This window comes from Sinocyclocheilus anshuiensis, unplaced genomic scaffold (genome assembly GCF_001515605.1).
Source record: "Sinocyclocheilus anshuiensis isolate Anshui unplaced genomic scaffold, SAMN03320099.WGS_v1.1 scaffold4043, whole genome shotgun sequence".
Lineage (NCBI taxonomy): Eukaryota > Metazoa > Chordata > Actinopteri > Cypriniformes > Cyprinidae > Sinocyclocheilus > Sinocyclocheilus anshuiensis.
In genome coordinates this window covers 57,348-69,748 of record NW_015556101.1, presented here as the reverse complement: position 1 = coordinate 69,748, position 12,401 = coordinate 57,348, and the positions used below count along the sequence as shown (strand labels likewise).

General features: G+C 38.6%; 2 protein-coding genes across 4 annotated transcripts in view; both read left to right on the top strand.

Moving 5' to 3' along the window:
• The first annotated feature begins 850 nt into the window (after window positions 1-850).
• cxcr4b (chemokine (C-X-C motif), receptor 4b) lies at window positions 851-2,639 on the top strand. 2 transcript variants are annotated; one of them, XM_016470722.1, is made up of 3 exons: window positions 851-923; window positions 1,213-2,171; window positions 2,422-2,639. In XM_016470722.1, the coding sequence occupies exons 1-3, from the start codon at window positions 909-911 to the stop codon at window positions 2,507-2,509; spliced, it is 1,062 nt and encodes a 353-aa protein (XP_016326208.1). In that variant the 5' UTR covers window positions 851-908; the 3' UTR covers window positions 2,510-2,639. The 2 variants fall into 2 exon arrangements, with proteins under 2 accessions (XP_016326208.1, XP_016326207.1); XM_016470721.1 differs by lacking the exon at window positions 2,422-2,639 and having other exon boundaries at window positions 1,213-2,389.
• Window positions 2,640-5,578: 2,939 nt separating this feature from the next.
• dars1 (aspartyl-tRNA synthetase 1) overlaps window positions 5,579-12,401 on the top strand; it is a 28,205-nt gene continuing 21,382 nt past the window's right edge. The window contains exons 1-4 of one of the 2 annotated variants that reach the window (XM_016470724.1): window positions 5,579-5,765; window positions 9,175-9,277; window positions 10,272-10,301; window positions 11,658-11,715. In XM_016470724.1, coding sequence (XP_016326210.1) covers window positions 5,743-5,765; window positions 9,175-9,277; window positions 10,272-10,301; window positions 11,658-11,715 — 214 coding nt within the window. In that variant the 5' untranslated portion in view covers window positions 5,579-5,742. Of the gene's footprint in view, window positions 5,766-9,174; window positions 9,278-9,867; window positions 9,898-10,271; window positions 10,302-11,657; window positions 11,716-12,401 lie in introns of both variants that reach the window. The other variant, XM_016470723.1, reaches the window with a different exon arrangement.

Below are 12,401 nucleotides of genomic sequence, written 5' to 3'. Positions count from 1 at the left end.
AAAAGTTTGAATTTAAAACGCCTTAATGATGGATTTGTTTCTTACAGACTTGCAGCTTTTCACTTCACAAGACATTAATTGATGGAGTTGTGTGCATTACTTGTGGATTATTGTGATGTTTTTATCAGCTGTTTGGACTCTCATTCTGACGACACCCATTCACTACAGAGGATCCATTGTTAAGCAAATGACATTATGCTAAATTTCTACAAATCTGTTCTGATTAAAAAACTAACTCATCCACATCTTGGATGACGTGAGTTTTTTTTTGGGGGGGGTGAACTGTTCCTTTAGCACAAAATAAACACTGATCAGAATGATCAGGACCCCAAAACAGAGTGGCTTGTATTGTCCTTCTGTGAATCAATTTGCGATAACGACCTGCTGACTACCTCATTATCCCCCTTGTTATACAGCTGCTTAGCAAATAAATTCAAATTAAATTGAATTTAAATTATAATATAAAATAAGTTTTCAATAATAAAAATAAACTTCCTTAGTCATTGTAATATTTGTGGTACATTTGTGATAGGCCTCTCTATCTATCTATCTATCTATCTATCTGTCTATCTGTCTATCTGTCTGTCTGTCTGTCTGTCTATCTGAATTTGTAATATAAGCAGTGCCATTGATAGCAGCAAAAAGTCTGTGTACAAACGATTTTTGTAACAGGCACGAGTGAAACACAAATATAAAGGCTATGTCAATAACCATTGGAGGCAGCGTGCATTCATAATACTGCCCACGAGAGCGCTGCCCTGCTGAGCTCCGCCTACGTCATGGCCCCGCCCTGTTGAATAAAAAGGGGCGTGTCAGACTCTTCAGAGGACCATTTAAATGTTGCTGCAGGAGCTCCGTTGACCGTGGAGACTTTTTGCGCGGATTTTGCGTTCATCTATTTGAACGACATGGACTTTTACGACGTAAGTCGATTTAGGACAATTGTAAAACGCTCTGTAGTCTGATATTTGATTAATTACTTGTTAATAAGGCTTAGTCTATTGTTTATTTTTGTCATGTCTTGTAACCTGCACTTTGGGTGTCACTGTTTACCATTTAGTTTAAAAATCTTTTTAAAATAAAAAAGTTTTTAAAAACATATCTGTTTTTAATGTGTTTAAATATATTTTTAATTTGCAATGTTTGATTTAACTTTGCGATTTTTAACATATTGTTTATGTGAAAGTAATCAATATACTGTTATTTCTGCAGCACATCGTTTTAGACAACAGCTCAGACTCCGGGTCTGGAGACTTTGACTTTGACGAACTCTGTGACCTAACAGTCAGCAATGACTTCCAAAAGATCTTCCTCCCTACTGTATATGGGATTATATTTGTCCTGGGAATCATTGGCAATGGACTTGTGGTGCTTGTGATGGGCTTCCAAAAGAAGTCAAAGAACATGACAGACAAGTACAGGTTGCACCTCTCCATCGCCGATCTCCTGTTTGTCCTCACTTTACCCTTTTGGGCTGTGGATGCAGCCAGCGGATGGCATTTTGGGGGATTTCTGTGTGTCACTGTCAATATGATCTACACTCTGAATTTGTACAGCAGCGTGCTGATTCTGGCCTTCATCAGCCTGGATAGGTATCTGGCGGTTGTCCGTGCCACAAACAGCCAGAACTTTAGGAGGGTGCTTGCAGAAAGGGTGATCTACCTTGGAGTTTGGCTCCCGGCGACACTACTCACTGTGCCCGATCTGGTGTTCGCCAAAGTCCACAATACGGGCATTAATACGATCTGCGAGCTCACCTACCCACACCAAGCGAACATGGTGTGGAAGGCTGTGTTCCGCTTCCAGCACATCATCGTTGGCTTTTTGCTGCCTGGTCTGATCATTCTGACCTGTTACTGTATCATCATCTCAAAACTGTCCAAGAACTCCAAAGGTCAGGCCCTGAAGAGGAAGGCTCTGAAGACAACTGTCATCCTCATCCTCTGCTTCTTCATCTGTTGGCTGCCTTACTGTGCCGGCATCCTGGTGGACACTCTGGTGATGTTGAATGTCATTTCTCACAGCTGTTTCCTGGAGCAGGGTCTGGAGAAATGGATCTTCTTCACTGAGGCGCTAGCATACTTCCATTGCTGTCTCAACCCCATCCTTTATGCTTTCCTGGGAGTCAAGTTCAGTAAATCTGCCCGTAACGCTCTGAGCATCAGCAGTAGATCAAGTCACAAGATGTTGACCAAGAAAAGAGGTCCTATATCATCAGTATCTACTGAGTCCGAGTCATCCAGTGTCCTGTCCAGTTAATGGACACTTGAACATAAAACTTTCCTACGTGGATGACTAAGCTTTCATTTTTATTTTATTTTTTTTAAAAAGGACTTTACTACACTTTTGTATATTGTATTCTGTAAGTTGTGTTGTTAATTGTTATTTTGTAACACTTAACGCTCTGAGCATCAGCAGTAGATCAAGTCACAAGATGTTGACCAAGAAAAGAGGTCCTATATCATCAGTATCTACTGAGTCCGAGTCATCCAGTGTCCTGTCCAGTTAATGGACACTTGAACATAAAACTTTCCTACGTGGATGACTAAGCTTTCATTTTTATTTATTTTTTTTTTAAAAGGACTTTACTACACTTTTGTATATTGTAATCTGTAAGTTGTGTTGTTAATTGTTATTTTGTAACACTTATTTTTCTGGTGTTTTTATTCAACTGCTTTTTTTTAATGTTAGTACTTTTTTTTTTTTTTTAGTACTTTTATTGCAAAACCTAAAGTCAGAGCCTTGACAAAGTCTATACTTGCAGAAGTTCTTCTCAGGAAATTTTAGCAAACTGTTGCATAGTCTTTTGGCTGATTCAGAACGTGTAGTGTAAATTATTTGTAAATAGTTCATTGTTTGCCATTGTGTGTGTGTGTGTGCACTTAGCTATTCCTATTCCCCCATAAGCTTTTTGATATTTATTAAAATGGTAGCTCACACTGTTAAAAAAGGGGTTGTAATTTAATCATGTCACAATTGTTGCATTTTGACTCCTGTTTCTTAATAAAACCTAAAAATCACCAATTTTAATGAGGTCTGAAGGTGTTGTCTTAATTCTCTCAAGTGGCCAGACCCTCCCCCAACCACACACACACATACATACACACATATACACACACCCCTCAACCCCAATCTCTCAGCGGGGGTAGGGTAGAGCTGAAGTGGAGTGAAGGTCTGTCAAGTTACCAAAACAAAAGCTCCACCTGATCTCCTGCTGAACAGAATGGCTGAGGAGAAGGTCTGTAATTTTAAGAACATCTGTGTTCTTTAGCATTTAAGCAACTGCTGATACAAGACACCCATCAACCTACAAAGGGACAGAATTGGCTGTCCTTTGGGATTTCTGTTGTTGTATCAGATAACAAGCAAAAGAAGTTACAAGGGTAGTTTGAAGATGTAAAGTGTGAAATTATAAAATCTGCAGAATACATAATATATTTTATCCTCTACTTGTAGTTGTAATGTCTTGAAGTTTTAGTTTTATTAGATACATTATTTTCACTAATTATTCTCATAAATGCAATACAGTGATTTATTATATTACAAATATAAAAAGTTTCATTAAAATTTAAAACAGCACAAATTAAAATCAATTTAACAATTATTACAAAGAAGAAGGAATAATTTACCTTTTAAATAATAAAAATATAATATATACATAATAAATGTTCACATTACAATAATGAGAATAAATAAGGACCTTTCTCGAGAATTGGTTTTAAATTGTCATTAAAAAATGTCACAATCCAAAATTCTTAAGAATTTACAGGATTACTGTTAATACGTGCATGCACATTTGACCTCTATTTGCAATGCAAATATCTCAGTCATCAAGTTGTGGTCTATCAGATTACAGAAGCAAGTTAGCAGCCCTAACGAAATTATAAGCCACAGTGGCAGAACATAGATATTCACAAGGTTCATGTTGTAATGACTTAACTCATGTTTAACACAGTGGGTTAAAATGACCATTTCTAAAGAGTCCAATGAGGTGTGAAGTACCCTGCATTATGGTTATTTTTCAGAGTCTGCTCTCACAGTAAGAGGCCAGTAAAAATAGAGTATTCAGTGCTGCATTTTGTTCATTTGGAAATGTTTTGGAATGGTTCTGTCATTAGCATGAGAGCTGTTCTCAAAAGCCGCGCCTCACCATTAACACTCAATTGAGCTCAGCTGGACCATCTCTCCCATCTCTAAACTGCCATTTGAAAAGAGACCAACCAAAAGGAGCTTCTGGAAATCTGCTGGGAAAACCTATATTATCAAACCCCACAACTCAGACAAACCTTAGCCAAGCACACCACAGGTCAAAAACAAATGTTAAGTTAATCCAAACAGCCCTTTGATAATTCATGCCCTTTAATAATTAATGTCTTAAAGAAAATAATTATGTGAGAACAAAAGAACATACACAGAAAGTATAATATTTAGAAAATAAGGAAGATACAGATGAGTTACTTTGTAAAGCAGCTGCCTCTCAAATATGGTCAGAAATATGATCAAACTGTTTATTTAGATGTGTAAATAAAGCTGTAAAGGGAGCTTTATTTCAATGAAGTTTGATCAGACTGTATTTCCTACTCTTGCCATTTGTTTATTATTATTGTTTTGGCTGAAGAATCAGGAAGGCAGTTTTACAGGTTAAGAAGCAGGTTACAGAAGCAAGTTAGCAAGGAAGATACAGATGAGTTACTTTGTAAAGCAGCTGCCTCTCAAATATGGTCAGAAATATGATCAAACTGTTTATTTAGATGTGTAAATAAAGCTGTAAAGGGAGCTTTATTTCAATGAAGTTTGATCAGACTGTATTTCCTACTCTTGCCATTTGTTTATTATTATTGTTTTGGCTGAAGAATCAGGAAGGCAGTTTCCTGCATCATGACCAATAGCTCCTGAAAGACTTTATGACACAGCTGAATAGAGCAAACAGAAGTGGTGGTCTGTAACTCAAGAGAAAGGGGGCTTTGAGATTATTGCCTCTTTAATTATCCAGTGACCCTGGTAATATGAAGCAGTCCTACTGAGAAACATATAGCCTAATATATACAATATATATGTAATATATACTGTATATAGTATATGTTTACATGTGCCTCAGTATGTTTCACAGAAATTAATAATCCTCAGGTTACAGAAGCAAGTTAGCAGCCCTTAAGTAACTATAAACTAGGGCTGTCCAAACTCGATCCTGGAGGGCCGGTGTCCTGCAGAGTTTAGCTCCAACTTGCCTCAACACACCTGGGGCCGGTTGCATAAACTGTTTATACAAGTCTTAAAAATGTAGTCACCTAGTTCAGGTGTGTTTAATTAGGGTTGGAGCTAAACTCTACAGGACACCGGCCCTCCAGGACCGAGTTTGGACAGCCCTGCTATAAACCATATAGGTAAAACATAGATAATCACAAGGTTTATATTGAAATGATTTAACTCATATTTTTTATGTGATGGCAGTAGGATTGCACTGTTAATACATAATGTTTTATTTCACTTTATTTCACGAACTAGGCAGCTTAAAAACGAACTGCACTGCGAGCGTGTGCGGATCAAGCAGTAACTAGGAACCTTTTTACGCGGAGACTTGTTCTACACGGACTAGCGAGGAAGTCGTGAATGTGCAATAGCAAAACACTTCCATCTTTTCTCCACGTCCACTGTTCCGAGTGGCTGTCATTGCACATCAACACATCTGAAATCTTGAATATCCAGTGCTTTTGTTTCACTACATCCCTTCAGAGCTGAACTATGACTAAAGAAAATGTACAAGGGTGAGAATACAATCTTATTGTTTTCTGCGGAAGTTTAATACTTGTGGTCAGGGCATTGGTTAGCTTGCCTTGCTGCTAGCTGAGTCTAATAGAGTTGCAGGTGATTGCATCAGCAGTTTAGAGATCTTTAACTATGACAGCTGAACAGTGTCTTTATATACTAACATTTGGAGTTAAACAGATGATCAGACATGCTAGATAACCTTTTGCAACAGTTTTAACTTTTAGTTGTGAATGATCTTCTCTTAATAACTTAGTTGGGGATCAGTTTACTGACATAAGAGAATAAACTTTCTATCGTGGGGCCGTTTGAAATGCAATACAGTTAATAAACTGAGTTAGTGTGGAGGAATTTTATGTAGTAAAAGAAAACATTTGATATGTGCAAGCAGTGCATATGATGTACTAGATGCAGGTAGTTACCAGTTTTTAATAATGGCGTAATGAAATGCACCTGAAAAATGACACGGTTTGGTGATAATGATTTGCTGCTCAAGAAACAATTATTAACATTATGAATGTTGAAAACATTTGTGATGCTTATTATTTTTAATTGTGTGTGTGTGTGTGTGTGTATGTGTGTGGAAACGTGATAAATATTTTTCAGGATTCTATGATAAATAGAAAGTTCAAAAGAACAGCATTTTCAATAATCAAGGTGGACAATCTCCTATAAACTCATGAAAATTAATTGATCGAAAGGTGTGGATCAGATAAGAGAGACCAGCGTAATACAAGTTATTTTAATAGTAGAATTTCTAATAAGTTAACCGCATGACCTACTTTACGTTTCAAAAAACAAAGTGAAAATAACATTTCAAACACAAAGTGAAAGTAAGAAAGATTTGTTTTGATCACAGAAATGAAGTCCACAATGTAAACTGCAAATACATTGATCTTTTCATTTTAATTATTAGCAGTTGCATTATTATAATGGATTATTTATATAATAATGCTATGCTGCTGTGCCTAAAGCAGTGTTATGTGATATTGTCAATGGTTTAATATATAAACCACAATTTGATGAGTCACATGATAACAGCTGCTGTCTGAGGTGGCGAGGAGGGCATCTGAAAGCTCCATCTTTATTTTTACATCCCTTCTCTGCTCCGGACCTTGTGTTTCTGTAAATACATAACCCCCGAATCTGGCACAGGCCTTTAATTATCGGCAGCCTTCTCATTCTCTTCTATCTGCCCCAGTGCTTCCAGTTTCCTGTGCGCTGAAATTGCAGCGATGCTTATGGGGATCGTCATGCGTGAATTCCCTTGCAAACTGCTCATATGCCTTCACTGTGGCCCTTTATGTCCTCCGCTGCGGTTACGTGCTAATGCATAATGCAGAGGTGGGAGTGGAGTTGTTTGTTGCCCACTTTGGCATTGTTAAGGCCTCAGCGGTGCCCGCGGCTGGACCGTTGTTGTCTCGGCAGCGGTAGTGCTGGGGAAGACATTCACTGTCCATTGTGTAACTGTCCTTCTGTAGCACTGTGTACAGGCACTCGATCCTGTGTTGCCTGAGGGCTGCCATATGGTCGCTTGCCCAGATTCTGCTGTTTTTGGGGGTTCTTTGTAGATCAGTGTTGGATAAAGAGCAAAACTCTGCAATGAAGTCATAGTTTCTCTGTTTGTTCTGTTGTTTGGAGTAATTAGTGTAATAATAAATTCTGTTAAATGTCTGGAGGTGGAGCACGGATTTGTTCTGCTCATGTTGACCACCTGCTACTCTTGTGGTTTCAGATTAAATGGTGCTATTCTTATTTAACATCCTTAGAGAGAGAGAGAACTTATAAATTAAACTTAGAATTTAAATCTAGCAAATTAGCTTTTAGTAAAGGGTGTATTTAAAGCGGTTGGTCAGTCCTGTTAACCGGAAACCATGTGTTGTGTTTTAAACGGCAATGGAGATCACAGAGGCATGTCATTTCCTTTAACCTCTGCCCTGTGATCAGTTTACATATTGTTGGGGTTTCTGTGTAATTGTGTTTGTTTTAAATAACTGTTGTACTGCTTGGTAATCCATCTCTGCCATATTAACTAATGATGGATGGATGGCAGTTTTGGCAAATGTTAGATTCACTTGGTTAATGGACTTGGTTAGCCAAGTGTCTGAACTAAACTAATGAACCCATGGACTCAGGTGTTAATGCCAAAAAGGAGAGTCATTTCAGAGGAATTGATCTAATTTTTTGTGATTGCCAAGTATGTAACAGTATGTAAATGAGTGATGTTTTTTCTTCTAAGTAAGCTTGGTTCCTGTCATATTATTATAAGGGCCTTTCGCACCGCTTTAGTTCCAGAACTAAATGTACAGTACTAAAGTACTGGGACGATTTTGCGGGAACTATTTCCCAGTACTATTTAAAGGGTTGCATTCGCACAGAGAGTGTGTACTAAGGAGTGACGTAAGCCGGTCGACAGCATCGTCATTTGTGCGCGGCGTTTCTATCGCTGTTCTCCATACTTGCGAAATAAGTTGACAATATTTACACAGCGTTTTAAATCATGGCGGGTGAGGGTGTTTTCGTACACGTTTGGCCAATCAATGTCTACTTACGTCACGATTAGTGCCAGTTGTGCTGGTTAGACCCTGCTCCGGAGTAGGAGCTAATTTGGTTCTCGAAAAAGGCAGTCCGGTACTAAAATCGCACCCAGTTCCGATGGTGCGAAAACGCCAAAAAGTGGGTAGTTCCACAATTAGTTCTGGTACTATGAAAAGGTTCCCGCGGTGCGAAAGGCCCTATATAGAGGAAATAATCTAGTGCCTATGGGTTTTTTAATTGCCAGTTCTTATATAGAGCAGAGTGGCCAGTGTCATGCAATTTAATAATAGAGCAATTTAATAATAGAGTAGACTACAGCATCTTTAATGTGTTAGTTACTATTTGCAGACGTGATAATTTGGCCAAATATGGATTGAAGAATTGGCCTGGCCGATATATTGAATTCATTTCAAATCACATTATTAGAAGTGAAATAAAATAACACTTTTCATTATTGATCATTACTGTCACTTTCATGTACTCGTTTCCATTCTTAACTGTTAAATCAGTCTGTTGCTACATTATGGCACAATCATATTGCCTGAATTATATTTCATATGTGCTACTGTAGACAGACATCACTCTTCCTGTACTGCTATAACTGGACTACCTAGACCACAGGAGCACAAACAAGCAAACGTTACTGATGAAAGTCTAATTTAGCCTCTGTTGTTTTTTGGGCATGTTGAAACAATAGATGAAAGACGCAACAACTTAAAAAGCCAGCGGGATGCTGTGCCTGTGTGTGTGAGCCGAGGTTGGAATGCTTTTACCCCATCTATCAGAAAAGTTTCCCGGAAGGAAATTTAAAAAAAGGTAGATGGAAGTTTGACAGAACTGTTTTTGTTGTGTGGTGTCTTCCTGTTTTAGAGCCGGTGAGGAGGAGCAGCAGGCCCAGTCGAAGAAAGCCCTGAAGAAACAGCAGAAGGAAGCAGAGAAAGCAGCGAAGAAGGCAGAGAAGCAGGCCAAGCTGGTGAGTGTGCGCCAGGAGACGCAAACCCTGCCCACTATGATGCTCATGTCCCACCACTGCCATATGGAGGAGTTTCCATTGTTTTGCAATTCCTGTGCTTACAAATCTGTTTATGTGCCTGAGCAAAGTGGAATTTGTGCATCCAGAAAATATTTGCCCAATATTTTAAACAGCCAAAATGAATGTTTGCTTAAAGGGTCTGTGAGGATTTTTTTTGTCTGCTGGACATTTGTGAAACATTTTGTCAAATGAGTGATTCAGATACAGGTAACATAAGCAGAGCAAATGTATAAAATCATTCTTACTTAAATTGACACATTGATTTGAATAATTTGCAAATAATCTAGTACTGCTTTACCTAGAAAAGTCATATTATTTTCCATGTTAGCACTCCGATGTACTTGCAGACATCAGTAAGTGTTTGAATTTGTATCATTGCAGTTTGGTAGGATTTTAAAGTGAACTTGCAATGCTTGCCTTTCTCCAGAATAATCAGCATGTGTTTAATCTTTATATTAGCTCTTACTGAGGGTCTGTTTTCCCTCTACTGTTGGAAGTTTTATTGAAATCAGTTTCTCTCTTTGATTCAGGCTGCAGAGCAGCAGGAAGCTGATGAGGATGTAAGTATTGTTCAGTTACTCTTCACTGTCCAAATTCACATTTCCTGTCTGTTTTTAGCCATATCAAATGTTAAAGAAATAGTTCACCAAAAAAAATAACAATTATTTCATGTACTTACCGTCTTAGTGTTCCAAATACTTTATGAATATATTTTGGAAAGATTACATTTTTTTATTTTATCGGGTGAATTATAATGAATAGGGTTTGAATTTGTATCATTGCAGTTTGGTAGGATTTTAAAGTGAACTTGCAATGCTTGCCTTTCTCCAGAATAATCAGCATGTGTTTAATCTTTATATTAGCTCTTACTGAGGGTCTGTTTTCCCTCTACTGTTGGAAGTTTTATTGAAATCAGTTTCTCTCTTTGATTCAGGCTGCAGAGCAGCAGGAAGCTGATGAGGATGTAAGTATTGTTCAGTTACTCTTCACTGTCCAAATTCACATTTCCTGTCTGTTTTTAGCCATATCAAATGTTAAAGAAATAGTTCACCAAAAAAAATAACAATTATTTCATGTACTTACCTACTTAGTGTTCCAAATACTTTATGAATATATTTTGGAAAGATTACATTTTTTAATTTTATCGGGTGAATTATAATGAATAGGGACTGGATCTTTTCTGAGTAAGTAAGTAAAAGCCTGTTTCCACCGCAGGAACTAGGGACTTTAGGGTGGTACTCGGTGTGTTTCCACTGCAGGAACCAGGATCTAAATAAAGTTCCGGGTAAAAATGTGCCCCTCAGAAAGTCCCTGCTCGCGAGGTAGTACTTTTTCAAAGGCCTGGAAGTTTCGGGGGTGGGACTTGGCACTGAACATTGCTGATTGGTTGAGTTCACGCAGAATTTGGATTGGTTGACTCTACGCAGCATTGTATTTCAACCACCATTTTTAAAAGCCTGTTGCAGTGCGGTGCTGGTGCAGTGCCGAGGATGAAATCCAGCGGGAACTGGAAATGGTGACAAAAAAATTCTGATTGTCCGTCGCTTTGTATGATGTTATCGTTGTTCGACGTTAGCGGCCCCTCCTGGACTGGAAGGAGCAGTCGCGCGCAGTCTTACGTCACCAGACTATTTGCCTAATCTTCACAGTACTTTAGGCCGCGATGGAAACTCAGTCAGCAGCAGGTCTGGGGAAAAAAAAGTTCCTGTGACAAATTGTTCCAGGTAACTTCGCTGGAAAAGAGGCTTAAGTTGACCATAAAAGTGATCCATATAGCTTGTTTCTGAAGACATTAAAGTAATCATTCACTGAATAGCTTGATATAATCCTGGCAATGTCTGTCATTGTCAACATTCTTTTGAGTTTTTCAATGAATTGGTTGATCCAGTTCACAAAACTAGTCTGAAAGATTTGTTTATGAATTGAACTAATTCAGTTCTTACATTGAGCTCATTGATGATCCATGATCCGTTCACAAGGTTCTCAAATTAACATCTTACTGGAATGGATTATTATCAGTGATAAACAACTTTTTGAATTATTAATGAATGAACAAATTCATTGGTTCAAATTTTGGTTTGTTTGACTTGCTATGTATCGCTCAAATGGGCTTCTTTATGATGCTTTTGTGGTGGTTTTGCATCCTTCTTGAGGCTTGGAGATTTCAGGACTTATTTAGACATTCTCCTTTGGTGTTACACAGAAGAAAGTAATGTTTTAAATGACATGAGGGGGAATAAATGACACAATTAATTGTTTTTTTTTTGCTGAACTGTTCCTTTAAGATTGATTACCACCCCTTCTTCTCTTCTCCTCCCAGGACTTTGCCAAGGATCGCTATGGGATCTGTCCTATGGTCCAATCCCAGCAGAAACTGGGTCAGTGTTCTTCTCAGTTTTTAAGTGGAGATTTAGGAGGGCATCTCGCTCCCACAGGATGAATATGGACAGGTTTCCCATAGCAAAATTAGCTGTAGAATGATAATTAGGAATGTCTTTGAGCTTAAGAGATAATCTAATGCTGTCGGGATCTCCCTGGCGTCCCCTTTAGCTCTCCCTGATGTTCCTCCCCTCGCTGTCACACATAATAGTCTTGAATAACTACGAGATAAATCTCGGATGAGGAATTAGGGTGACATTACTCCCGACTGTCCGGCTGCAAGTTTTTAAGCTCTGCTGCTACAGAACAAAGTCGTCTCCCACCAGCATTCCTCTCAGGCAGAGATAGACAAAGTTTTCATGTGGGTGGATTCTGGATCAGCCAAACGCCCTGAGCACTTTTACTGGGGTTGAGCAGGACCGCCCCATCTCTGCTGCCTCATAATAAAGTCATAATGTGAGTCAGAGGCGGCAGGGGGACACTGTATTTGTCAAAATGCAGAAGAATTCACGTGATGGTCACCTTTCAGACGGGGCTTGTTATGTTTCATATTTATTAGCCCTCCTCCCAGTGGCTTTGTAATCCGAGTGAATGTCTTTGTGGGGATCTGTGTACAAGGGGGGGAGGCCTGTCGTCTTTGATGTCTTTTCTCTGAGACTCTGTCTCTTTCTCTCCTGGATTGAGG